The sequence below is a fragment of the Castor canadensis genome, chromosome 11 (genome assembly GCF_047511655.1).
Source record: "Castor canadensis chromosome 11, mCasCan1.hap1v2, whole genome shotgun sequence".
Classification (NCBI taxonomy): Eukaryota; Metazoa; Chordata; class Mammalia; order Rodentia; family Castoridae; genus Castor; species Castor canadensis.
This window is the reverse complement of record NC_133396.1, coordinates 15,205,080-15,232,764: the sequence shown is the minus strand read 5'-3', so window position 1 is coordinate 15,232,764 and position 27,685 is coordinate 15,205,080. Positions and strand designations below refer to the sequence as shown.

General features: G+C 42.5%; 1 protein-coding gene and 1 long non-coding RNA gene across 15 annotated transcripts in view; one reads left to right on the top strand and one right to left on the bottom strand.

The window, feature by feature from the left end:
- Positions 1–27,685, bottom strand: part of LOC109676018 (uncharacterized) — a 183,709-nt gene that overhangs the window by 52,108 nt on the left and 103,916 nt on the right. The window contains exon 6 of one of the 9 annotated variants that reach the window (XR_012438483.1): positions 11,059–11,190. The exons of 7 other annotated variants lie outside the window; for them this stretch is intronic. This is a non-coding gene — a long non-coding RNA (uncharacterized lncRNA). Of the gene's footprint in view, positions 1–11,058; positions 11,191–16,829; positions 26,252–27,685 lie in introns of those variants that run through there. One more of the 9 variants, XR_012438488.1, reaches the window with a different exon arrangement.
- The window catches only part of LOC141410491 (leucine-rich repeat-containing protein 37A2-like), a 40,604-nt gene continuing 16,558 nt past the window's right edge, over positions 3,640–27,685 (top strand). For 2 of the 6 annotated variants that reach the window (XR_012438478.1, XM_074045423.1), the window contains exons 1-6: positions 8,910–9,266; positions 10,755–12,970; positions 15,665–15,736; positions 16,651–16,722; positions 17,882–17,953; positions 18,555–18,635. Coding sequence is in view for 5 of the 6 variants with exons in the window: in XM_074045423.1 (XP_073901524.1) it covers positions 8,910–9,266; positions 10,755–12,970; positions 15,665–15,736; positions 16,651–16,722; positions 17,882–17,953; positions 18,555–18,635 (2,870 nt within the window). In the remaining variant the exon portion in view is untranslated. Of the gene's footprint in view, positions 3,691–5,230; positions 5,261–8,909; positions 9,267–10,754; positions 12,971–15,664; positions 15,737–16,650; positions 16,723–17,881; positions 17,954–18,554; positions 18,636–27,685 lie in introns of those variants that run through there. The other 4 variants (XM_074045427.1, XM_074045428.1, XM_074045424.1 and 1 more) reach the window with 4 other exon arrangements.

Here is a 27,685-nt window from a genome sequence, read left to right as displayed (position 1 = left end):
AAGACTTCAATGCAAGTTTGGGGATATCTCTCAGCCAGTGTCAAACAACAGACAACCACTTTTAACCTAATCATGCTGCCTCACAAAATGTAACGCTGCCCCTTGGTCAGGACCTGTAAAGAAATAGTTACCTATTTCAAAGCATTATGGGTATGCCAGACTCCTTCACGGTCGACCACCCTGGCTTAGGATGAAAGCGACATGAGCGGTGAGGACAGTAAGTGGTGTTGATGGCGCTGGCCACTATCTCCCGACGACCCGCTAAGAAGGCTTTTCTCATACACAGTAGCCCCGCTTTATCTGAGTAGAAAACATTCCATGACCCACAGTGATGCCTGGGACTGTGGATCGCGTCAAACCCTATATAGACAAGCACTGTGATGAGAATGATGTTCTCCAACTCCATCCATTTACCAGCGAATGATAACATTTTGTTCTTCTTCATGGCTGCATAAAATTCCATTGTGTATAGATACCACATTTTCTTAATCCATTCATCAGTGGTGGGGCATCTTGGCTGTTTCCATAACTTGGCTATTGTGAATGTTGGAGCACTTTTATAGTCAGAAATTTAAACAAAGTTTTTAGAAAAGGGCAACTTTGTATTTCATAATAAAGCCTATATAATATCTGCTAATTTCAAATTCATGAATATTATGTATTTGACCATGATTGAGGTTGAATTTAAATTTTAGTATGCTGTTCATTTAGATGAGATCAGAGGCTGGCATGGTTGTAGACTATGGTGTTTACTTAGAAAATAACAAGGTAGCAAAACTCCTCTGTGGACATTCTTTTTCAGAGAGCAATTTGTAGCAAAAGAGCAATGGGTTGAGTTTAAGCTGGCCCATGCTGTGCTCTTCGTAATTTTCACAGTGACCCGGAAGAGATTGGAAGCTTGCTGCAAAGTGGCAGTTTACCTTCAGTTGCTTAGGTGTGAATTATTAACTTGTTGCCCAGTGGTAACCCTGAAAGTCCTGAGCTATTTATTCAAAAACACCATAGCAGAGGCCAGAGGCTTCGAAACCACAGCACTGGTTCCTAAGAGCCTTCTGAACGCATCCTTCCTTGTTTCTGCTAAGATCATAGATTTCCTTAAATTGATGTTAGACAGACATAAAAAGTTTATTTTCAAGGAAAAATAGTTGTAAGCCTTCTGGCCCCACTCCAGCTCTAAAATCCCTGGGGTCACTTGGTTTCTGGGAGGGTTGGGTGATGGAGACTTTGCCTGGCTGCAGTAAATAACAAACCAGCTGTACTTCCAGGTTGCATATGTTCCTGTACCCTCCATGACTCCTTAGGAATTCTGGATGCACACCTGGCACACAGTCGCCATCCTGTCAATGTCGGTTCTATGAGTGACCGTCTGTATGGTCACTGTGGGTTTTTCTTAATCACCTCTATATTGTTCCACAGTCTCCCATCCTGAAAGGGCCTACATTGTTGTCACCTGCTGTTATTGAGGTAAATGACTGACTGGATGTAGCAGGTGAGGTACATGGTGAGATATCCTGTTTCCCCATGCCCTCTCCAGAAAAGTGAAGCCTTTTTTCTTATCAGATCCAGGGACTGTGGATGTAAGCATGTATCTATGCTTGTGGCCATTGTCTCTTTGGTCTGTGTGGTAGAATGCTGCTTTTCTCTGAATCCTTCAGGGACCTTTGGGCTACTCATTCTTTCTTGTGTATAAAGGTAACTATATTTTGGGTGGTTCTGAATGGGTGATCTTTTTTCTTATTTGCACACCTCCTGATGAGCTCCCTTCTGCTCCACTGGCAGAAGCCAAAGAAGGAAGGAGCCAAAGATCAGGAGGATCGAGGTTTGAGGCCAGCCTCAGCAAATAGTCCTTGAGACCCTGTTGCGGGAGTTTGCTAGCTGAGATACGCTACTTTAGAGGCAATTAGCAGGAAGCAACGTTTTATTGTGCCAGCACAGACTCAGCAGACTCGTGTCCAAAGGCTGAGCCCTGAGAACAAAGGGGTCTCTCCTTAGATACCCTTGCAAGCAGGTTACAGAAGCAAAAAGCAAGGTCTAATCCATATATGGTTATATTTAATTTTATTGGCTACTTTACCGTAGTGCTTATGTGACTTTCCCCTCCCTGGTGTTACTTGACCTTCCTCACATTCAGATTTCTCAGGTTTTATCTCTTTGCTATGCCATCCCTACCTCCCTGCTACTTTCTCAGGACTCAGGCCTAGTCTTTCTTTTCATCCTCCTCTCTGCTACAACCCTATCGCCATTAAATCATCACAAAAAATATATATTTTTCCCACAAGTTTCTGCTTTTATTTACTTTTGTGTGGATATAAAATGTGTGAGCCTGTCAAACTTTGTTGCCAATTCAAACAAAAAGGATGTTTTGTCTTCATTGCCTTCTAACTACCTATCAGAACTCTCTCCATTTCCCAGAAGATGGGCAAAACATCCTTTACTGCACTGTAGAAATCCATGTTGAAGGGGATTGGATTTTGATCACATGATAAAGCAAGAGCACACCACACAAGGGAGGTATGAGGATAGGAAGACACCCAAAAAACTAGATAGCATTTGTTGCCCTCAATGCAGAGAAACTAACGCAGATACTTTAAAGTGACTAAGGTCAATAGAAGGGGACCAGGAACTACAGAAAAGGTGAGTTCGAGAAGAATTAACTTAGAGGGTAACACACATGTACAGGAAAGCAATGCGAGTCAACTCCCTGTATAGCTATCCTTATCTCAACTACCAAAACCCTTGTCCTTCCTATTACTGCTTATGCTCTCCAACAAAATTAGAGATAAGGGCAAAATAGTTTCTGCCTGGTAGCGAGGGGTTGGGGGGGTAAGGGAGGGGGTGGGGGTAGGGGTAAGGGAGAGGGGGAGAAATGACCCAAACATTGTATGCACATATGAATAAAATTTTTTTAAAAATCCATGTTAATATGCCAACCAATTTTACTTTCCCAGAGTTCCAAGATAGCACCTCACTGTGTGTTTAATGCAACCCCCTTCCCTTTTTCAAGGGCCACTTTATTCCTGATTGGCTCCTTGCTATGACCTTGCTGCCTATTCTTGTCCATATCACTTTTCTTTTTGGTTTAATCTTGACTGAGTTTGAGAACTCTACTCAGTATTGACTCCACATATACTCCATCCACTTCTCTACAGTGTTCAATCCCCTCTTCCATCCTGGGTCCACTTTCTGTGATTGAAGTGATTACCTGTCAGACATCTTTATTTATGTACTGCTTCTATCCTGTGACCATGTCTCATAGCCATTTAGATGTAACAAAACAGTTTAAACAGTTAAGAGTTTTTAGAGCTCTTTTGAGATCATTTCATAAGCTTAACTTTTGAGAACTTCAGTGTAAAGCCCATCAGTGATAAAGTAATGAAGGGAATGTTCAACACTGTCAATGTATAATTGAGAGAAGGCAGTCATATTATATTTATTTATTTACTTAACACAGGGCCTTGGGTTACGCCCACCTACCCATTGTCATCTAGTTTGAGTGTTCTTTTATGCTTTGGCAGGTACATATAGTCTCAGTCTCTCTCTCTCTCTCTCTCTCTCTCTCTTTCCCTCTCTCTCCTCTACTTTTTATAAAGACAGAAAGGAAAGGAAAGGCCTAGACACCTTGAGAGACACCCCTCCACCCCAGCATGAAGGAAAATGGTTGCCAGCAAGAATTTGGCAAGGTTATCCAAGGTAAAACTTATCCGTACTACCCTGGGACTCAGACCCTCTGAAGCTTCCCGGTTGTCCAGAAAAACTCCACTGTTACTCACAGTACAGACTAGCCTCCCCTGTAGTACTGGATACTTAAAAATCAGCCATCGTTCCTCTTTCCCGACAGGAAGCTTTAGTTGGGGAACGGAAATCACCAGTCCTCTGCTAAGAACTGTGTTTGGTTCTGAGAATGAGAAAAGAATAAGCTATGAGTCCCTCACATAGTTCAGGAGGTTATGAACTGGTAGTAGAGAAAGAAGTGATGTGTAAAATAGTTAGACTTAACACTTAGAGAAATTTGCATTCTCAAAGAAGCTTGTTATTGCAGGTGAGCCTCTAACAGTTTTAGTTGCCTGTAAAATTCATAGAGACATGGGTATTCCTTCATCTAACAAGGATTAGTAGCTTGGAGATCGAGTGAGTGTCAGGTTCATTTGCTTTTTAGGTCAGATTCTCAAGCAGGAGCTAGTGGATGGGAAGACAGAAACAATTCTTTGCTCACTCACAGCCCCATACTTTTGCTGCAGGGCTCCTTCATCATCATTACCACCAGATGTCACAAAAGCCTTCCAAATTATCAGGGGCCCAAAAAATGGTTCAGGAAAGCACTATGACTTAGGAATAATAAATAACATTTATTTAGGGCTCACTATGAATACAGTATTAAAATGTTCCTTCTTATCCATGTAATCATCACAATCTCTTTATGAAACGAGTATTGATGAATTTCATCTGTATCCAAAATAAAGTCTCCAGCAGTTTGTGACATTTGTGGTGGCTGTATTCTTCTGACTTTAGGTTTGTCTTGATACCAGGCATAAGGCAGTTCAACATCAGGCCCTGGCCCTAAACAGCTTACCATGCCAAGAACTGGCAGATTACTACTTTGGTTTCAGTTGGTGGTCAAAAAGGGTTGTTAAGGTAAAGCTTGTAAAATTAATTTGACTAACCACACTCATTGTAATCCTAGACTTTAAACAGGATTGAACTGGGTTGTGGGGAGTACATGTAAGAGCCCACTTACTGTTGAGGGTGAGTGGATATATCTGAATTGGCACACCACCTAGAATTAATAATAATAATTTCACACTTCATGGTGGAGCCCATGTGAGGTGTGTAATAAAAAAAAGTTAGCTATACTTAGTAATTTATTTGCAAATCTTACTTGGTATTGAAACTATAGGACACCTCAACTGTTGTGATTCTGGAGCTCAGTTTTTATTTCTCTACATTAAAATTGTAAGGGGGGGGGGTCAGGGATGTGGGCTCAGTGGTAGTGTGCTTGCCTAGCATGTGTGAGGCCCTGGGGTTGATCCCCAGCACCACAAAAACAAACCAAAACAAAATCTCAGGAAGGATCTTTGATTCAAAATCCTAACAGCTTCAGAGATTTCTGACATTGAAAAATGGGAAAGTGAAGATCTTGGAGCACCACTTAAGAAGCCAAGCCTGAAGCTCTTCTGCACTGCAGAAGTGGTACTGCCACCCTGTGACTGCAGGAATCCTGGAGTTGGCATCAGGGAGGAGCCTCTGGATGAACTGGAGGAAGGTCTGTTCTCAGTGCAGGGAAGGGAAGAGGAAAAGGATCTCTTATTTTTTCCTTTCTAAAACTTACTTTTTAGCTACTTCTTAGGCCTATCTCTTGCTAAGCTACTAGAGTTCTGGGTAGTTTCTGTGCCTTACATCACAGGTTTTCCCTTTAGGCAACACCTGACAGTGTTTCAGTTTCAAATGTGAGAGCAGACTTCCTGCCAAGAAGCTTAGGAGGACAAAGGAAGTAGTGTTTCTCTAATTTTGGTTAAGAACTGAACTTGCCTTATGCTAAAATAGTTGTTCTTTGTAGTCATCAGTTATCTCAGCAAAATCACCATCTATTGATTTCCATAAACTCTTGGGTAAATGTTCAGTTCTTTGCCTACTCATGAAAGGGCTTGAGCAGAAAAAGGCAAGCATGGATACCTAGAAATGGTTGTCTGATTGATACTGAGTTTTTTCTAGAACCCATGGCCCTTGAGCTTTAGGGTTTTAAGTCAGAGGCACGGCTGCTAGCAAATGCAGCAGAGCAGGCTCCAGTGGCTAATGCACAGGTAGGAGCAGAGCATCTGTTCTCCCACCAAACCTCTCTCAGTGTATGTGATGCAAGAAGGCAAGGGTCTGTAGGGGGCAGAGCTTCCACTTGTCAGTTGGAAATCAGTGGCCTTCAGTTTCAATGAGACAATAAAGTTACTGTGAAAAGGTAAATGGGTGAAAATGTGGATATCTAAAACACTCCATATTATGCTTTCATTCACTACATTATTTCAATAACGATGGTCTTGTGACATTTGTGAGAAAAGTGACTGAAAATATTGTCTCTGTTGACCAAACGCCTGATGCTCCTAGTTTGCTTTGAAGAAAGTTGTATTGTGTGTAGATACATGATGCAGTTTCTGCCAATAAAAGTTTCCAATGCTTTCTCTAGAGCTGTGCGCATTGTGTCCAGTGGATTTTTGGTTGGCAAGGAGTACAGAATTGCCCCTTGCTTCTTTGTAAGGTGTCTACTAGTCCAGTGGTCTCTCTAACAGTTTTGAACTCACTTTGCCCCCATCCCGTGTCTTACTATTCAATCTTTGAACATTTTTGAATCCAACTTCCTGTCATTCTTAGTTCTTGTTCCTAAAATTACAAAGTTTTTTGAACCAAACAGAGTTGATATTTCATATGTGTTTTTAAACACGTGTTTATGTTAGAAATTGTAGTGTAAAATGAGGACATTTTTAGGAAAATATTTTCCCTTCCTGCTTTTTGAACTTCAAGGACCATCTCATGCCAGACATGCTGATGTAGGTCTGTAATCTCAGCATGGGGAGGCTGAGGCAAGAGCACTGTGAGTTCAAGATCAGCCTGAGCTACACAATGAGACTCTGTCTCCAAGAAAAAAAAATTAAAATTTAAAAAGAATGACTCATTATTGGGTGCTATCATTATATGCAGGATGTTTAGAACAAGGAAATTTCTCAATTTATTTCAATAGTGGTAAAAGAGCTGAAGAATACAGACCCACTGAAGAGACAGTAGATGCCAGAAGTGAAGAACTGCAGGAGTTAATTCAAGTATGTGGAGAGGAAAGCTCAAGGGTTCCTTAGCCAGTGTAGCCATGATTGAAAACAGCCAACAGGATTTGGAGGATTTGCTCATGTATCATTCTTAGCAAATGGGAAACTCTGAAACTGAATTGAATGCGGGGATTTCTGGGGCTTTTCCTAAATGTCCAGCCTTGAGTCTGAGTTCATGTTTGAGGTATGGAGAGCAGGACTGAGGCCTCTGAGTACTAGTACAGTTTTGGACCCAAGAGAGGAGCTAGGCTCCCTCTGCAGTAGTTTGAGAGGCCAGGATGCTTGAACATAAGTCTTTTTTAGAACTCTTCCCAATCAGGATCCCAGGGATTAGGAACAAAGTAAGAACTTCAGCCTTATGCCATTATGTTACAGATGTGAAAACCACTATGCCTTTCAACTTTGTAGGACTGCCTAAATCTCAGTGTCTCCCCATGTCTCAAGGAGAATATTTTGCCTTCCAATGAAGCTTTCTATAAATCAATTATATGAAAGTCCTTAATCAGGGATTACATAGCCAAGGTAATTTCTAGAAGGAAGTAGACGTTACTTACTATGTATAGGATGTTTTAAAAGGGGAGGAGCAAAAAGTGTGTTTCGTGCCAGTGGGAACTTAGGGGTTTTTGATCATTTAATTTACCCTGAAGTTGTGAAGTATTTTGTCTTGAAATGGTGGAGACAGTGTGGTTGCCTTCTTGATATGCAGGTGATATGCAGGAATTTTCAGGTGTTGAGGGTTCTTGGTCCACTCTGAGATAGAAATCAAAGTGGACTCAAGCAGCAAAGGTCAGAAAGATTTTTTTGTAGAGAAGGGAAAGGCTGCATGGGGGCATGCAGCGGACCAGGTTGGAAATTGGGTTTTATAGCTTTTTTTTTTTAATTGACCGAGGGCAGAGGTGTCTCTCTGGTGCAAACAGATGTTTCCTGGAAAGGAGAAGTGTCTCCCTGGCTAATTACCACCTTAGGGACCTCCTGCAGTCTGCCCTTCATTCTGAAAAAGTATTTGAAGCTTTTTCCATGTAAAATAATGATTTTAGTTCAGTTTAAATGAAACCAGTCAAGGACACTTCACACTTTAGGAGGCCTAAGCTTCCTGTGAAATGAGAAAGAAGTTAGCATTGATTGCAGAAATCTGATTAGAACAGATCCGTCCTTAAATGAGGTGACTTTTGGAATCTGTTCCATTTTAAAACCATCAGCATGTGTCCAGCCCTGTGCAAGTCAAGAGGAATAAACAGGATGAAGCCTGTTCTGGGACTTTACATGCTAGGCTGTAGTGGATAATAAACATACAGTAAAATAGGTTATTGTAAGAAGGGCTCTGAAGGAAGTCAATGCCTGTCCACATGTGCACGGGGTAGACCTCTGAGACGTTGTGATGTCACAGCTAGATTCTCGCTGTGTTGAGCCAAGACGGGGTGGGGATGCCTCCCCAAGCCAATGTAAAGGGCCATCTCAGATTCTAACCCTCTGTGTCAGGCCCAGGACCCCTCCTGCAGACCCCTCCTGATGCTCTGGTAGCCCCAGGTAAGGGAGTGGTGAATCATGAACCATGGAACTGGGAGTTTAGAGGAAATGGCAGCATTGTCTAGTAAATAACTGTAATGTACACTCTTTTGCCTGCACCCTAATTAGCCCTGGTTTGCAGGTGAGTTGCTTTTCTTATAGAAGCAGTTCAGCCAGGGGGAGAAGACTATCTCTGGGTGTCAGCTTGGAAGAGGAGAAGCTGCCAGACCTGGACTAGCCCTGGGAACATCCCCGGAAGCCCCACTCTGTCACACCATACCCAATGGGTTGCTGCCCCTAGGTCTGAGCTCCAACCCCACCTCGCTGTGGGGGAGGGGCCCTGTAGAAGGCGTTTGTGGCCTCCTCTAAGGGAATGGAGTTTGGGTCCTGTCTCTGTGGGAAAAGGCTCTTCACTGCAGGGCATGGAGCCCAACTGGGCTGAGTCTTACAAAATGTTCTGTTTCCTAAACAAACGTGTCATAAAGAAAGGGTGGGGCCGGGCAGGCACTGATGACAAGGTAAACTAGGGAAGAAGCTGCCAGAGGCTTTACTCCCTTGACTGTAGCTTAGTCTACTTACCTGTCCCTGTTGCATGTCATGTCTATACTAGGTATTTGGGCTCCAAGGCTCCTTTTTATGTCGCTAGAGTTGTGGTTGTTGGTCCAGGGATTTCCCATTCCGAGTAGGACCCAGGACTCGGTCCAGCTGACCTCCGAAGCACCTGGGCCAACTGAGCCCTGGTCCTCACACTCCTTGGACGGCCTTCCTGACATGCAGCAGATGTTTACACCCCCAGAAGACCAGGGGGACTTTGATCATCTAGGGTCATCTGCTCCCTCGCAGGTGTTTGCCCCACCTCATTTATTGACTGACAGTTTGCTTCAGTTCCTAGACCGGGATTCTGGGAGGCAGCCATCTCCAGAGCCAGATCCATTTGCTGTTGCACATCAGGAGGTGAGTGACGAGCTAAACCTGCCTGAGACCCCCAGAAGCGGTGCCGATGCCCAATAGGGAACAGAATCAGGGCCCCGTGTTAGGGTATGAGGCTGGCCACCTTCTGAGAGGACAAAGGACACTCGAGACAAAGGAAGTCACAAGGCGAGGTTTATTTTCTAGCTAGCTAGGGTCCGAGCATCCGCCTGACGCAGCAGGTTTCAACAAGGACCCTGAGAGCAAAGTTTAAGCAGGTCTTATACTCTTTAAAGCATCAATAATCGTCACATAGGAATTCCTCATGCCCCTGGGGTCACATTTTCCTGTTCTTGCCCACATCCTGGTGGTGGGGTAATATTATTTATTGGGAACTGGGGAAACACCAGAGGTTTACTTATCAGGTTACAAGGAATGCGTTCTCCCATAAATTAGGGGCTAGTAGTGGAATAGAAACCTAAGGTTTAGATAAGAACAGCAGGGGAGTCCTGTTTTGGAAAGTTTATTTACAAGTGGAGACAAAGAAAGGCAGGAATGGGTGCTTATCTCTGCATGGTGCCTTTCATCTCAGTCCCGAACTTTTGCATGGCTCTAATGGGCAATTCCTCACAGCTCTGTCCGAGGTTACAGCTTTTAATTGACAGTTTACCATGTTCTACAACCCTGTTTCAAGGCTATCTTCCTCTTCACGAGGTTACCCAAGGGTCATGCCAGTTATAGCTGAATTTTAGGCTAGGTGGGCTGCAAGTTAAAGTACCCCAACAATTTCACAGTGAGTTGCTTTTCTTATAGAAGCAGTTCAGCCAGGGGGAGAAGACTATCTCTGGGTGTCAGCTTGGAAGAGGAGAAGCTGCCAGAACTGGACTAGCCCTGAGAATATCCCCAGAGGCCCCACTGTCACACCATACCCAATGGGTTGCTGCCCCTAGGTCTGAGCTCCAACCCCACCTCACTGTGGGGGAGGGGCCCTGTACAAGGCTTTTGCGCCTCCTCTAGGGGAATGGAGTTTGGGTCCTGTCTCTGTGGGAAAAGGCTCTTCACTGCAGGGCATGGAGCCCAACTGGGCTGAGTCTTACAAAATTTTCTGTTTCCTAAACAAAAAGGTTATAAAGAAAGGGTGGGGCCGGGCAGGCACTGTTGCCAAGGTGAGCTAGGGAAAAAGCTGCCAGAGGCTTTACTCCCTTGACTCTCGTTTAGTCTATTACATGTCCATGTTGCATGTCATGCCCCCTCTAATGATTTGGGCCCCAAGGCTCCTTTTTATGTCGCTAGAGTTGTGGTTGTTGGTCCAGGGATTTCCCATTCCGAGTAGGACCCAGGACTTGGTCCAGCTGACCTCCAAAGCACCTGGGCCAACTGAGCCCTGGTCCATACACTCCTTGGACCGCCTTCCTGGCTTGCAGCAGATGTTCACACCCCCGGCCGACCTGGGGGGGCTTTGATTACCTGGGGTCATCTGCTCCCTCACAGGTGTTTGCCCCACCTCATTTATTGACTGACAGTTTGCTTCAGTTCCTAGATCGGGATTCTGGTAGGCAGCCGTCTCCAGAGCCAGATCCATTTGCTGCTGCACATCAGGAGCTGAGTGACGAGCTAAACCCAGAAGCGGTGCCGATGCCCAATAGGGAACAGAATCAGGGCCCCACTCTGCCTCCTCCACTTCAAAGTAAGACTCAGACTGTCAGCTTAGATCAGGCTTCAGAGAGCCAAACATTTGATATACCTGTTCCACCTCTTGATCGTCAGATTTCAAAAGTAGCAAAGTTTATTGTTTCACGCTGGAAACTGAAGAAGGATGCTGCTCAACATCAGAGACTTGATGAGACTGTGGCTGGAACTCCACACCAATTTGCAAACCTTCAGCCAGTTCCAGCTCCAGAGGTGACAGTTCAACCTCCAGCTCAGGATCAAGCTGAACAGGATACCTCGCCCAGCGTTACGGGTAAGCCTGTGGATGTGGAAATCACCATAAGTCCAGAGCCTACCCGGGAGGCTGCATCTTCTCCAACTCAGCCTTCAGAGTTTGCTGAAGGGGCAGAACCTTCTCTCAGTGAGAAGGAACAAGCAGCTGAGCCATCTGTGTCTCCTGGGGAGGTTCAGCCTTCTGGAATTCACATGACTGCTCCAGCCCAGGCCTCAGAGCATGCTGAGGAGTCTGAACCTCCTCCACCCCAGCAGGAACAACTGGCTCAGTCCTCAGTGTCCTCCGAACAGTCTGAAGCTTTGAAAACCCAGCATGAGATTATAACTCAGAAGCCAGAACCCTTAGAAAAGGATGAACTTTCTCCAGTCAGTCAAGGGGCTACAGCTCAGCCAGAAGAGCTTCCTGAGGAACCTTCTCCAAGCCAGCAGGAGAGCTCAGTTCCTCCTGTAATGCCCCCTGTGAATACTGAACTTTCACCAATTCAGCCACAACTCCCAACTCAGTCTCCAGAATCCTCTGAGGAGGTTAGTGATCTTCCTCCATTAGGAGATAGCATATCATTTTCACCTCAAGATCTAGAAATAATGTTTAGAAAGCAGCATCCAAATTTGCAAGAAACCACAGTTAACCATGTGGATGAGATTACTGTGACTCCACAGACCACTGTGGAGTTTGAACCCATTCCAGTCCAGCAGGACACCCAAAACCCTACAGATGCCACTGAACAACTTGAATTTTCTCCGACCCAGTCTAGTTCCCCTTCCCAGACTCTAAAATTCCTGGAAAATATCGAATCTTTTCCAGGCCAGCCAGAGCCCATAGCTCTGCCTTCTCCAGCCCAGCCACATCCCATGGTTCAGACTTCTCCAGGCCAGCCACAGCCCACAGCTCAACCTCCAGTGCCTTATGAGATGACAGTTCCATTACTAAGTCAGGATGAATCTCAGTATTCAATGTCCAGTGTCACAATTCAACCTTTGGATCTGGAGCTCCCCATAACCTCCAAACCCACTACAAAGGTTAAAAATTCTCCACCTGTGAAGAAGACTAGAACTCCTCCTCCAAAGCCCCATCAAGTGACACTTCCACATCCAGTCCAGGTACAGGCTCAGCATCCAGGTCTGACTGAAGGCACAATTCAACCTGTGGATCTCCAACTTAGCATAACTGTACAACCTATTACTGAAGATGAGCCTTCTCCAGCCATGCAAGAGACCCCAGTTCAGCTTACAGAGCCCCCTATGGAGGTTGTACCTCAATTCCCAGTACAACAGGAGATGACAGTTCCGATACCAGGTCAGGATGAAGTTCAGTACCCAACATCACCCAGTGTCACATTTCAACCTTCAGACCTGGAATTAACCATAACTACAGAAACCACCACAGGAGCTGACCTTTCTCCCGTCGTGCAGGAGACCTCAACTCAGCCTCCAAAGCCAGCTGCAGAGACTAAAATTCAGCCTTCAACATCAGGTCAAGATCAGGCTCAGCGTCCAACGTTGGCAGTTACAGAGGCAAATAACACCACAACTCCTCCTCCACAGCACCCTGAGGTGACACCTCCACATTCAGAACAGCTTCAGTCTGGTCTGGAACGTACCACTATTGCACATTCTGTAAATCCCACCACAGAAAGTGCTCTAACTGTGCAAACGGAACCGAATGCCACCCCGTACACCAACATATGTGAGCTCTGTACCTGTCGAGATGAGTCACTGTTGTGTGTTGGTCTCAGCCCAACGCAGAAGCTCCACCGAGTGCCTGTGCCGAAGCCCAACACCTACAAGAAGGTCCTCACCACCCTGTAAGATCCACCTTTCCTCCCTTGTGCTCTGCACTCTGCCTGCATGGCAGCCTTTTCCTCAAGGTCTTCTGGGCCTTCCTCATCTCCCCAACCCACACGGACTGTCTGCTTTTACCTTTTGCTTATCAACTTTTTCTTGTCGGCATTCTCCTTCTACCATGGTTCCCTTCCCTGTTCTTTAACTCACATTTGCCCTTTCTCTTTTTCCTTATCCACTTTTATTCAGCTGCTTCATATCATTGCTTAAACTTTGCTCTCCCGGTTTTGGTCCACCCTCTTTACAACTCATTTCATTAGTGAGGAGTGAGGATACAACAAAGTGATTAAGAATACATCTGGAACTAGACTACCTGGGTTTCATTTATTAACTTTGTAAGCCTGAGGAAATTATTTAGCTCTGTGACTCAGTTTCCTCATCTGTGAGATGGGAATTATGATGATTACCATTTCATAGGATTGTTGTATGATTTAGATGAATGAGTGCATGTAATACTTACCTGAATACCTAGCACATATATGAATGTTAACTATTAATAGTAATATTCAGTCCCTCAGTTATGTCCAAAACTCATCTTTGTCCTTAGATTTTCTATATATTGTGTCCATTTTGTGCCCAACCCAGGTCTAAGTTTTGTGGGAGTCACAGAATTATGGCATTGTCTCTGGAACATGAAAATGATAGATGTAAAGAAAGGAAAAAAAGGCAAAAAAGCGGAGATGGTGTATAATGAAATGCTAAAAGAGAATCAGATACTAGCAGCTGTAATTCTTCAGAATCTGTAATCGCTGAGTTGTGGAGGTTATGGAAAAGTGTAGGATAAACTGAAACGTTACCTGGAGCTTAGAGAGTAATTGTTAAATAGACAAAAAACATCCTAGGCAAAGGCGTAGCTGCAGCAGTAATCAGGCTTTAGTAGAACAGCCTGCCTGCAAAGAATTGGGTTAGGAAGCAATGAAAGATATTATAAAAGACCTTGAATATGAACTGTAGGGGTTTGAAAGTTACAGTGAAATGTGGAGAGTCACTAAATGTTTCCAAGGAAGAGCGGCAAATGATTAAAGCAGGCGGATTTGTTGTTTGGTTTGATTTTGGAGATAAAGTCTTGCTATATATAGTCGAGGCTGTCCTGGAACTTGTTAAGTAGCTCAGGCTGGCCTTGAACTCACTCTCCTCCTACCTCAGCCTCCCAAGCACTGTAAACAAACCATGATTCAAGAGAATTATTTTACAATCCCTACTTAGGGTGATCTAGAGGGGAAAGGTTAATTCAAAGAGACTACCTAGAAATTGCTAGCAAAGTGGAGAGGTTAAGTACGAGGGGAGTAAGTCAGAGTTTGTGATGAGAATAGACAGAAAATCCTGGGATTCCCTACATAGAAAGTGCACAGAGGATTTAGTGACTGATGAAAGAGTTGGGGCTCGGACTAAAGAGTTGAGAAAAATCAAACATGACTCCATAGTTTCTGTCCTGTTAGGATATGGATACCATGTGGAAACACAGCATTCCAGAAGGAGAGCCAGTTGGAGGGAATTGAGTTCAGTTTTAGGTCCTTTTACTGGTAAGAAATTAGAAAGCTTGTGGTTGAGTGGAAATGTCCACTAGGCAGATGAGCTGGCTTCTTCTCTCCACCTCCAGAGAAAGTGTATGTAAACTGAATAGGAGAGTGTTGCTGAGGGGTAAGGACAGAATTAAAGGTAAATGTTCAGAGGTATCCAGAGTGAAACTGAACATAAGGTATTGAATAGCTTCTTTTTGGCAGAGGCTGGGGTTTGAACTCAGGGCTTCATGTGTGCAAAGCAGGCGCTCTACTGCTTGAGCCACATCTTCAGTCCATTTTACTCTTTTTATTTTGGTGATGGGGTCTCATGAACTATTTGCCTGGGTTGGCTTTGAAACCATGATCCTCCTGATCTCAGCTTCCCAAGTAGCTAGCATTAAAGGCATGAGCCACTGGAGCCTGGTTTAACAGCTTCTTTTAATCATGTGTTACCCGAGGATACATTCCCACTTTTAAAAAAAGTCTCAGAAGCTGGTGTAGTGGCTCACATGTTTAATCCCGCCACTCCAGAGGCTGAAATAGGAGAGTCTGAACTTGGAGGCCAGTCTTGACTACATAGCAAGACTGTCTCCAAAATACAAATGGTCAGGGATGTAGCTCCGTGGTAGAGCACTTGCCTAGCATTTTCAGATTGCCTGTGTTCAATCCCCAGCACCTCCAAGGGTCAAAGAAGTATATAGGAAAAATATGAAAGTATGCAGCCCCTCTCATACCACTCTTCCATGCCTACCGCCCATAAGATAACCCCTGTTATACACCCCTGTGTGTCCTTCCTTCTTCTTTCTCTCCTTTGCAGTTTCTCCCTAATGAGGTAATACTTCCATTCTTTCTCAGATTTGTGCTTTCCCTTATTCAGCAGAGCGCTTTCCACATCATCACATGAATTTCCCTCATTTCTACTTGTCCTCACCCTTCAGGGTTGCACTTCCTTCTTTCTATGTGCTCAACCTTCCTAAGATCATTTAGGCAAAGCTTTGGTGTTACCTGGCAGAGTTTCTTTATTCTTACTTGCTAATAATGATAAAAATTATTGCCCATTGTCCTGTGGAATTATGTATCCTTTTCTCACTGATTGGTAGGAGTCATGCTCATTATTTTCCTACTTATTCAAGGTTATAAACTGTTTCTTCACAGAAATTTCCATGGAAACGCTATTGATTACATTGACAAAAATACATGGAAAGCCTATCGTTGGACTGAGAAACTGTGAGTATTTTCTTTCCAAATATGAATACAAAAACTGCATTGTAAGAGCCTCCTTGGTTCAGAATTTTGAGGTCAGTATCTCTGAGCAAATGTATTTCCCCTCCACATCCTACATTGACCTCTATTGATGGAAATTATGTAGTTATTTTAAACATCAAATTTTATAGGGACTGGGGGTTATAGCTCAGTGGTAGAGCACTTGTCTTTCATGTTAGCCAAAATGAAAATAAAATACAAACTTTCATGGTTCCTCTTTGAAATAAGAAACAATTTAAATTGATTTTCCATTGTACAAGTAATACAAATGAAATAACAGGTACAGTGAAAACCCTCCTTCTCATAATCCCCCACTATTGAGGTAATAATGACTACTCTGAATTTGCTACCTATCCTTCCATATCTTTTCCCATGCATATATACATATTTACACACAGCAGATTATTTTGTGTGATTTTCATATCTCTTTTTACATAAATGCTAACATCCTGCCTCTTGAGTCTTTCTCTTCACTATGTCGTGTCTCTTTCCTTCCCTGTACATAGAAGTTTCCCTATTAATTTAAACTCCTGCACAATATTCCATAGTATGGACACATCATAGTTCATTTCATAATCCCTTATTTTTTTTAGAGCACGTCAGGTTCTCCTGTTGCACTCATAGCTACAGTGAACAACCCTGTACATACTTCTTTGTGAGCATGGACAAGTATTGCTGTACAATAGGGATCTAGGAATGGGATGGTTAAGGTGAAGACTATTATAGACAGGGAATTTTAATTGCCCTCCAAAAAGTGGTGCCAACTTACACACCAGGGAACAGAATATGACAGTACCCATTTCCCCATACCTTTCATCACTCGATACTCTCTCTCTTTTTGATGAATTTTGATCCAGCGATAACCTTTCATCTTCCAGAATTCTCAGTGAAAATCGCCTGACTGAATTACGTAAGGATTCATTTGAAGGCCTGCTGTCCCTCGAGTATTTGTAAGTTAGTCAGTTGATCATATTTATTTGTGAGTTACTATCTATGAAATGTATAAAGGGTTCAAATGAGATAATTTCTGAAATCTCCAGCAAAAAAAATTCTGCACTTGTGTAAGTCTGTGTGGGTCTCAGACTATCTCTGGCATTAAATACTCCCTATACATTTTTAGATTTCTAAAAATTATATAGATAAGAGAGATGTAAAAACAAAATACTCCACTTACAGCAGAAAACGGGTAATAAGGCCTGAGCAATTATGGTGCTCATATGAACCTTATTTTATAAGTGTTCCTATGCCATATACTTCTTGTATTTATATTTAGTCTACAGCCCATGGGTCAAATCTAATCCACATGCTTTTGTGTAGCTCATAAGTTAAGAATTGGGTTTTTTGTTGTTGTTGTTTTCTTTTTACATTTTTAAGGAGCTTATATGAGTCACTTTTTTGGTCACTGTAACCAAATGCCTGGTAAAGGAGCAAAGACACATTTTGGCTCAGTTGAGCGGTTTCGGTCTGTACCTGCACTCTCCATTGTTTCGGGGCCTCTGGGAGGCAAAGGTGTGGAGGGACAAGGCTGCTAACCTCACGGCAGCCAGGAAGCAGCAAGAGAGAAGAAAGAGGGTCTTGGTCAAAGGCATGCTCCTAGCGACCTGCGCCTTCCACCTTAGCCTCACTTTCTAATCGCTCATTCAGCTGTGAGCTTCTCAGTGGGTGAATCCATCAATGAAGTCAGTGTCCTGATGATTCAGTCACCTCTCACACCACCTGTTGGTGACCAAGTCTTTAACATGTGAGCCATTTGGGGGGGCACTTCATATCCAAACTTAGAAGGGTTATAAAAAAAAAAAGAAGAGAACTCAGGACCGTGCACTTATAGACAGGAACTCCACCACTTGAGCATGACTCTAGCCCTTGTTATACCCATAATAAAAGTATCCCTCAAGATCTACAGTGAATGTTTTATTTATGAAAATCACGAAGGTGAGATTCTTAGGTGGGAGCAGGATTAGGGGGCTCTAGAAAGTTCAAATACAAATCCAAAGTTTAGAGTTTAGAAAAAATTATGTCTTCAATATTATTGAGTCTAAATTCTATCTATTCATGCTAATTAGATACCTAATAGCTAATCAATGCAATGTTTTCTTTTACTTTTCCTAGAGATTTATCCTGCAATAAAATACAGTATATTGAAAGACGGACATTTGAATCACTACCTTTTTTGAAATTCGTGTAAGTTACTTCATTATGCCTGGAATCTTGCTACTCATTTTGAAAGATAATTAAAATTTTGCTAGTAGAAAGTTACTAAAATTAATTAGCAGGTTCTTTAGTCTGCACCAAAGATGACAGTGAGAATCATTACAGGTCAGAGTGAAACAGTCCAGAGCAGTGCTTCTCCATCAGTGTGACTTTACCCCCAGGTGACACCTGGCAGCTGTGGATATGCTATTGGCACCTAGTGGGCAGACAATAGGGATGCTACTGAATATCCTGCAATGGACACAGAATTGTCCATAAATGACAAATGTCAAAGAAATGTCCAAAATGTCAATAGCACTGAAGTTGTGAAACCCTGTTGTAGAGAAATAAAGATCACTTAACACAAGTAATCATTGAGCATTCACTCTTTTGTATCTAATGCACTGCATTTGTAAATGTTAAAGTATAAATCATAAGCCAGTATCATCCATAGTGAGATTCCTTTAAGGTATGTGAAAAGTATTGATGTTATAATTCATCATATGTAAGTTAGAGTCACTGCCAATGATAAGTGTTCTGAAAGAATATCTTTTTCCTCTCCTTCTTTGGCTTTTTTTTTTTTTTTTTGTAGAAATCTTGGTTGCAATTTAATCACTGAATTGAACTTTGGAACATTTCAAGCATGGCATGGAATGCAGTTTTTACACCAAGTGTAAGTGGAATAGAAGACAAACATGTTTCAAACTTATTTGTGTCTTAAAAAAAAAACAACTGATAACATTACTGTTAGCTAGGTGTAAGCCCTGTGCAAATTCTGTGAATAGTACGTCTTGATGCATTCCATTTTTTCAAATAAGGAAACTAACGTACAACAGGTAAGAGCCTTGTGTGACTTATATATGACATGCTCTGCTTTCCCTAGTACTGATCTTTGGCAGGGGCACTGGAGACATCATGCAAGTAACACTCAAATTGGCACAGTCATGGTCCCCCAATGGTGCCGCTCTGATGTGTGAATGGTCCTTGAAGTTTCACTCACAAGCTGAACACTGATTCCTTCTCACATGCAGAGTTCCTAACTGCTTAAATGTTTGCAATGTATAGCTGCTTACAGAGCGCCAAGTTTAACACAGAATCCTCCAGCAAGCAAATGGGGTGGGTGCTTTCTCAATGTCAGTTTCTTCTAAATGACAAATCAAAAGAATTCTAAAAACCTGCCATAGGGCACCTCTCCCCTCAGAACATTATTTTTCAAGAAAAAGATGGTGCTGGCAGAGTGGCTCATATAATAAGAGCACCTGCCTAGCAAGTGTGAGGCCCTGAGTTCAAACCCTGGTCCCACCAAAAAAGAAAGAAAAAGATGGTGTTTGTATTAAGCTTTATGGTGAAAAATATTAATAGGAATATACACTGCTCTAGCCTGACTCCATATACCTTTTTTTTCCTTACTACCTTCAACAAGAAATGTGGAGTTTAATATCTTTTCAGCTCAAAAATTCTATGATGTGCTGGGTGCCATAACCCATGCCTGTAATCCTAGCTACTCACAAGCATAAATGGGATGATCACACTACAGTTCATGCCTGGGCATAAACATGAGACCTCATTGGAAAAATAACTAAAGTAAAAAGGGTTGGGGATGTGGCTCAAGTAGTAGAGCACCTGCCTAGCAAGCACAAGGCCCTGAGTTCAATCCCCACTACCAAAAAAATAATAACAGTAAAAGTTTAAAAACTCTATGCTGTTCACAAGCACACGTTTGTAATCCCAGCACTTGTGAGGCCTAGGCAGAAGGATCTCAAGTTCAAGGCTACCCTGGACTACATAGGAAGACCCTGTTTAAAAAAACAAAAAAAAACAAAATAAAATAAAACCTGTGATGTTGAAGAGCCTGAAGGTCATCTGAGACTCCAGATGGACAGCTTTTACCTTGAGTCTCCAAACCCAACTTTGGGAAAGGTCATCCACCTGCCTCGTGCATCAGAAATCCAGGTTCCCAAGTTCCCTTCTGGTTGGAGGGAGGGTTGAGATTTGCCTGGAGGTGGATTAACTGCTCTTACAGATGGTCCTGTGTAGCAGCCTCCTTTATCCCTTCACTAATTTGCTGATGCCTATTTGGGGAAAGAACCCTAGGGGGTCTTTGCTTTCCAGTCAAAGTAGGGATGGGTATTCTGTTAGTTAAGACTCATAAAGGAGGATGCACCAACTTGTTATTTCTAGTTACTGTGTTACTTCAGAGGAAAAGACATTTGTTTCCTGGTGATGAGAAAACCAGAAGACATAGCACATGGCTCAAATAGTACAGTGACTGCTTACCAAGCACAAGGCCCTGAGTTCAAATCCCAGTGTTGACTGGTATTAGATTTACCCCTGGGTGCCAGGTAATTACAACCCAGTAAATCTCTTGAGTAAAGCCTCCATGTTACTGAAAAACAATAACCCAACAAGTTAGCAACATGTTAGGGCCCAAATCCACCATAAAGGGGAGCCAAAAGCTCATTAGCAAACCACCATTCTTCGAATGGTCATAGTAATCCTATCTCTGTTTCAGATGAAATCAGGAATGAAACACAGAACACCAGTAGTGGTTAAGTGTAATTTTCCCCCAACTTTAAGGTGCTTCTCCTTCATTCTCCTACACAGGTCCAGACTGATAGCTTAGTTTTTAAAATTCTTTTAGTTGCTTCATTGGTTCTGACAACACAAGTGCCACTATTTTAGAAACTGAAGGATTCTACCAAGTAGAAAGGATATACCTTATTTGGATAGAGCATTTTCACAGGGCTTGTCTGCCTCTTCAGAATTGTGCCAAAAATGCAAAGCACTAAGAGAGACAAAGAGGGAAATCCAGGCTTTATTCCTGTTGAACTACTTGTTTCACTATGGAGAATATCCACAAGCAGGAGCGGCCACACTACGAAGGCAAACTGAGCTGCAGTCTCACAAACACCCTGTTGCTTCCTCCCAGACCGCTAGCATTGCTTCCTACAGATAGCTTAGGTGCCTAAAAATTGGCACGCTTCAGGCTGCGGTCATCGCTTTTGATTTGTACTGGAATCCCGGCAGCTTCTCAGGTTGAGAGAGGGCAAATCACTAAAGATGAAAATAACAGCTCGGGTCTGTCCTTTGGGATGATTTAGGTTGGTTGCTTAATTTGTAAATGTTCAAAAGTTTTGAATAATCAATTGTTCCAGATAAGGTATCCAAATAAGGAATATCCTTTCCCCCGGCAGACCCTTCAGTTTCTAAAGTCACGGAGCTTGTTGTTACACAAACATACGTAAGTGGCATGGGGCATTACCTGTCTTCTGGCTACTTCCTGCTGGCTAGGGGCAATGTGGGGGGTTATTGAGTCTGGAAAGTTTGTAGAAGCATGATGGCCTTGAACTGCTCCCCTGAGATAGCCCGAGAAATGGCAGTAATACATTCCTGTAACAGTTTTTGGAGGGTACTAATGAGGCATGGTAGGAACATTACAGCCAGACAAACAAGAATGAGAGAGGGACCACCAGGAGGATGAGCCATGGGTACAAGGAGGAAAGAATATTAGTAGGCTGTACGGATGTTAGCTGTTGTGCTCTGTCCCTGAGTTTTTTTTTTTTTTTATCCTGTCCCTAACTATGCCAGACTTACTGGTGAAGAAACAACAATCCTCGTTTAGGAAGAGGCATAGCCTGCCTTTTTCAGCTGTGAGGAGATCTAATCCCCTCCTGTTTTGAAGGCAAGGTCACAATGGGAAAAATAAGGAGTCCCAGTAGAGGGAAGACCCGTGGCATCCACTTAGCCCAGGAAGACCACTGTTCCCAGCTGTCTGTTGTTCACTGTTGGAGATTGGCATTGAGTTCCTGACGTAAAAGCAACATCCTTTGTGCGTGGTCTGAGTGGCAGCCTGTCTAAAGAAATGTACCCTTTGGGAGACGAAGTGAGCCTTGACATATGGGCCAGCTATCAGCATGAGAAGGAAAACCAAGGGACCTTGGGGTACAGACCTTGGCTATAGGTTTAAGTAGGCAAAGGAACTGGGGGCAGGGGACAAAGGTATATATAGTAAACGGTTCCAGTCACAGGTGTGGCCTGGTTGGTCATTACCTCAGTCTTTGTTTTGGGAGAGGTTCCAGAGTTGTTATCTGGAGGGTAGAAGCAGTTTAGGTCTAAAACTAGAAACACCTGCTTCGAATGCAGAGGAAGTAAAAGTCAGAATGCTCCCAGTTAAATAGACTGCCTAAGGGAAGATAACTCCATGAGCATGGGCTACTAAAAAGATAAGTTTGGAGCCAGCAAAAATAATGTCTTTTTACCTAAAATGAAGGCCTTGGCCAAAAATATGAGTTTGCCTTCTGTCAGAGGTGCTGCAAAGGCTTGAGTGACCAGTAGCCCTGCATAAGATCTTTAAAACCTCTCAGCTTCAGTAACTTTTGTGAGGTCTGGCACAGGGGAGTCCATCCGGATTGTGAAGCTTTTCCCTCTCGTCTCCAAACTCTCTCTGAAGAGAGTTAATTAATCTCTCTGAAGATTTTGTTAATTAACCATCTGGTTAATGAGAGTCACTTGGTGCAGGAATACCTTCTCCTGGATGTTCTCGGCATTGGAGGGGAAGCTTCAGGCAGGTCAGGTGGGAATCAGTGCCAGATAAGACCCATTTGCCCAAACAATAAGAAACAAAAGAGGTTTAGAAGAAATGGGCCTACCTGGCATTCATTTTTAGTTCTGCTTGGACTATAGATGATATCCTGACAACTTAAAAATGCTGCAGAATGTTAACAGACAATAGTTAAAGATTTTGAAAAAAAAAAGCCAGCAAAAGTAAATATCTAGAAGGCTGACTCAATTGAAAAATAGGTACTAGGTAGAGTTATTTTTGGGCTTTGATTGCAAATGTTCTGAGGGATTTGATTGCAAGTGCTCTGAGGGACCCAGACTGAGAATGACAAGACTTAGAATAGCCATAGTTAAAATGCTGAAAAATAGTTTGGGAATTGTCAGAACATTTAGTTATTTCCATTGTGGACCACATTTTTAGGAAAATAATTATGACTGATAGTATAAAAACATCAGCACTAAATGCTCTTTGTTACAGTTAGGAACATATGGACACAAGCTTGCAAAAGTCTAGCATCCTTAACTTTAGATCTCTTACAAGTTAGGGGGACAATGCCTGTGATCCCAAATAGCCTTATTTTCTAATGTACAAGTATATTTCATACATACACAGTAACACTTACTTGACTAAAACTAATATAGGCCAGGTTCTAAGTAGCAGGACTGCCCAAATAGAAAGGTTTTTCTGACTGTTACTGATAACAAACAGCACACCTGCCAAAAGTTTCATTAACCATTTTCTATGTCAAAGGTTTCGATGTAACGCTTTTGGATAAAGAACTTTGGCTGTTTAGTTAAATTTAATGCTTTTTGATATAAGAGAGCTTTAGCTCATCATTTTACATAAATTGACACTTTTAACTTTGCAAATGTTTGTACAATACTTAAAGTCTAGACACAGAACACAGTAATAAGGTGATCATGTAAGAGCCCTTTGCATGAGCAAATACGTAAATGAACTCTGATTTAGTAGTACTTAAAGCTTGATAAAATCTTTCCTTATAACAATTTTTTGCAGATGTTACTCAGAGCAGAAAAATATTAAGATAGCCTTGTTTTATGGGCATAGAGAATTAGATTTTAGTTTGACATGAACCTAGAAAATCTTTTAGGCAACTCTTAGATTATAGTCAACTTGTAACTTCATCACATACCGAAGCTTTTATTATACACTTTTAAGACTTACTCAGAACCTTCATATAACATTCTGAAACTTCTGATGGTTTGTCCTTACCCCTCTTCTCCATATTTGGAACAATCTTTAAGACAAACTCTTCTTTACAAAATACTTTTTCATCCAAAAGCTTTCTTTCCCTTTAACTTTTCCCCAAACATATACTCAATACCTATCTATATCCTTTCTACTTGTTGACTTTGTAACTTGTATTTAAAAATAACTTTTATAAGAATTTTAAATTTAAATAAAATTGTTTTTTTAATTAGCCTTATATTTTTACTGTATAGACCCATATATACAGGCAATTTTAAACTGTTTTTATGCAATAAGTAATTTATAAACATACCATTTCTTAATAAATCTAATTATAAAAAAATTGAATATAAATTACACTTATGATGGAATAAAACAGATTAAGGTTACTGTCCATAAAATAATGCCTATAATTTAGACAGATCTGATTGACATAACCTTTGAAAAACTGGTTTTTCTTAAAAGTAGCAGCAGAAGAGGTGGAGGAAAGAAGAGAACAGAAGCCTTTCATTTCTTTACATTAACTCTATAATAAGAATCATCCTAAAGATGTTTAAACACACACATAGTAAAAAAAAAGTTTTAAGTTAGGCATGCCATACATGTCAATTTAAGCACATGTATATTCAAGAGTTCAAGAACATATAAAAATTAAGTGGCCACAAGTACACTGATTAGTTATTTTAAAAAAATTTTCGGAGCAGATTGAGATGTGTCCCATTTTGTTCTTTTAGGACTCGTTTTGGGCAACTTAACACCTGTGGCAAGAGTCAATTCTAGGAAAGTGTTTTGAGTCAGTCTCAGTCTCCAATAAGAAGACTGTTGTCATAGCTATCAAACTTTTGTCTCTAATAAGTTAATCATACAATAGCCATACACAAAATTTACACAATGAAACATAAAACAATTACATTAATTTCAAGTGCACTCTTAGATATGGAAGGCTTTAGATCTACCTCTAGGGGTGTTTTTAATAATTTTTAAGAATAGTTTGCCTTGGGCTACAGTAACTTTGTTATAAGACAAATCTTTAAAATAAATTTAGGGAGCCTAGTCTTGTAGTGTTGGCATTCCATATCCTTGTCAGGACAAAGGATACAGGATGCATGAGGGGATATACAAGTCCATCCTCTTATTTTATACTAAGAATTTTGTTTTTAAATTAGAATTTGTATGACAGGCTGGAAAATGGGCAGAGTGCAGAGTAAAAAGGATTACCTCTCCAGTGAAACTGGTGATAGTAAGCATGGAAAAGGTAGAATGAATTAGCCCCTCAAGAGTTAATATTTAGGTAAGGCAACTATGAAAAATCCAAATGCCTTATTGAATCTGTAGCAGAACTCAGGAAGGCTGCCCTTTTGTCTTTTAGTTCATGCCATAATCTAGAAAACAGATTTTAATTTTAATTTTAAATACATGGGGCATTTTAGATAGAGAACTGAAATTCTGTCATTGGTTTTTCCATCCTGTGCCTACATGAGGCTGAGGTCATGGGTCCATCATCCCAACTGTATTGTGCCTTGGCCAGGACAGCAAACGGGCCAGCCCATGGTCGCTACCTGCAGTGACCTGGATATGACCTGATCCCCTTCCTGGTCTTGACATGTCTGCAGTGGGAAAACCACCCACCATAAAACAAGACTTAAAGGAGAAAACTGTTAGTAGAGTGTTTAGGCAGACTTAGAGGCTTAGTCTTAGGTGAAAAACCAGGAGGCCAGTACAGAAAAGTAGCTCCAATCATTGGCCACATGTCATTTAGATTTCCAATTGATTTTATGTTTGTAGTTCTGGGACCATATGAGTCACTCGGGGTGCAGAAAGAACTGACAATGTGACTTGAGCAGGACTTTTCTTTCCCTTTCTCCCTGTCCATTTCTGTCTCTACTGTCCTCATCTGTGTAAGGTACTGCCGAATTAAGACCACACCACATGTGGAAAGGAAAGGTTTATTGGTCCAGACTGCAGGGCCATCACTCTTGGGTTCAGAGTGAGGTGGCTTGGCTAAATTGGGTAGTGGGCTTTATAGGAGGGTCCGAGCCATGGGGGAGGGAGAGAGAGTCTCTGGTCTCTGATTATCTGCGATCACCAGATGAAACAGGTCGACTTGCCTGGCTAGTTGAGTAACTGGAAGTTCCTGAGTTGTTTTGCAAGCTGAGAAACAATCAGGCAGGGAGAAACAAGCAGTCATAAATCGGGGTCTGGTTTTAAGGTGTAGCCTCGGGTCCTTCCACCCACCCCAAGAATGCCAGGGACCTAACAATCTGTATGGCCAGTCCAAGAGAGGAGACAGGAGCTGGACATGGAGTAGGAGGAGTGAAAGTAACCTCCATAATGGCTGAGACAAATTTAGAGAAAACTTTTAAAGTTATACATTGTTTATATCTTGTGAAATGAGAAAAAAGGAAAGGATGACATAAAGCTAGGTTGAAGCCAGAGGAGACGGTTTTTGATGGTGATGTAGCTGTGGATGGTAAGGTGTTGGGTGCAAATCCAGCCATGGAAGATGGTCTCTGGTGGACCTGTCAAAGAAAGGAAAGGGTGGAACAGCGGTGAAAAAAAGGAGAGAGGCAGTGGGAACTGGGGAGGAAGACTCCAGCCTCCATTCAGTGCCTGAGAGTGAACCTGGGAAGAGCTGCTGCTGTCCACTGCTTTTCAGGTTGTAACAGCAGAGAGCTAGAGTCAAACCTACAAGCTCCAGCAGTTTGAACAAAGGGAGGGTCGGACTTGAGATAAAAGAAAGCCTAAAGAGACCTCTTGCCATTTGCTGTTTCTCACAATAAAGTTGTCGAGGTCTCGGAGGACATTGGGATTAAAATTTTAAATTTGGGCCATTTAGAGGAATTGTCTAATTTGTATTGAAGTCAAATTTAGAAAAACAGATGAGGATTTTTCATTTTAGATTGCCCTTTAGGCTCAGTTTGGTAAAATTGTATAAAAGACACCCCAGGGGGAGTCAGAGGAAATCTTTGAGTGGGTATTACCCATGGCTGCGGTTAGGAAGTTTTCCCTAGGATGTCCCCCAGAGAAAACTTGCAAAACTGGAAAAACGAACCTGGGGCCACAGAGTAACCAGGGCCAGACTCACCAGGAGCCAAGTTGGCTGGAAGGTGAGAGGGAGAAATAGGAATACCGAAGGGGAGAATGGCCAGACTGACACACTGAGGTGCCACACAGCCCATCCCTGTAGAAATCAGAGCCGGTGTTGAGTGTGGAGTGGAATCCGCAAAGGGCCCTGCAGGAGGTCTCAGAGGAATGAGAAGTTAGGAGCGTATGTATGACTAAAAGGTCAGGCCCCAGAGTAGTGTGGCAGAAAATATAGTAGTGTTAGCATCATATAGAGGATAGTGAGGTGGGAAAGGAGAGGAAGGGAGAAAGAGAGAGGTTAGACAGTTTTGGGGATAGAGGTGGGCACCAGCTGCACACCTCAAGGGAACTTAGGCATCCCTTGGCCTTTGTGTGTCTCTTTCAAGCCCGGACCAGAGACCCCACGGGGGTGCATCATTGACCTTATGAGGATCACCATGAAATCACAGTAGCCCCGAAAGGGTGTCCCTCCCCACATCCCTGCTCAAAACTCTCCCGGGTTTCAGCACCAAATGAAAGAAAAGTGGAAGCTGGAGGTGTGGCTTAAGTGGTAGAGTGCTAGCCTATGAAAGAAAAGTGAAGAAGCTGAAAAGAGACACACTGAGAAAGCATCTGTGACCTTCATAAGCATCAGGTCTTTATTAGGGAGACGAGACCTGAGAGGGGCAAGAGAGCACGCCTTTCTTACAGCCTGGGGATTTTAAACATCCTGTGGGGTGGGGAAATGGAGGTTGGAGGGGGATGGGCATTAGGTAAGATGGTTGGGAAGGAGGATGGGGGGAGGTGCTGGACATTAGTGGGAAGGTCATTGGGGTTGGGGACTTATGCGTGTTATGTTTCAGTGTTTCTCTGCATTCCAGCAGTTATGT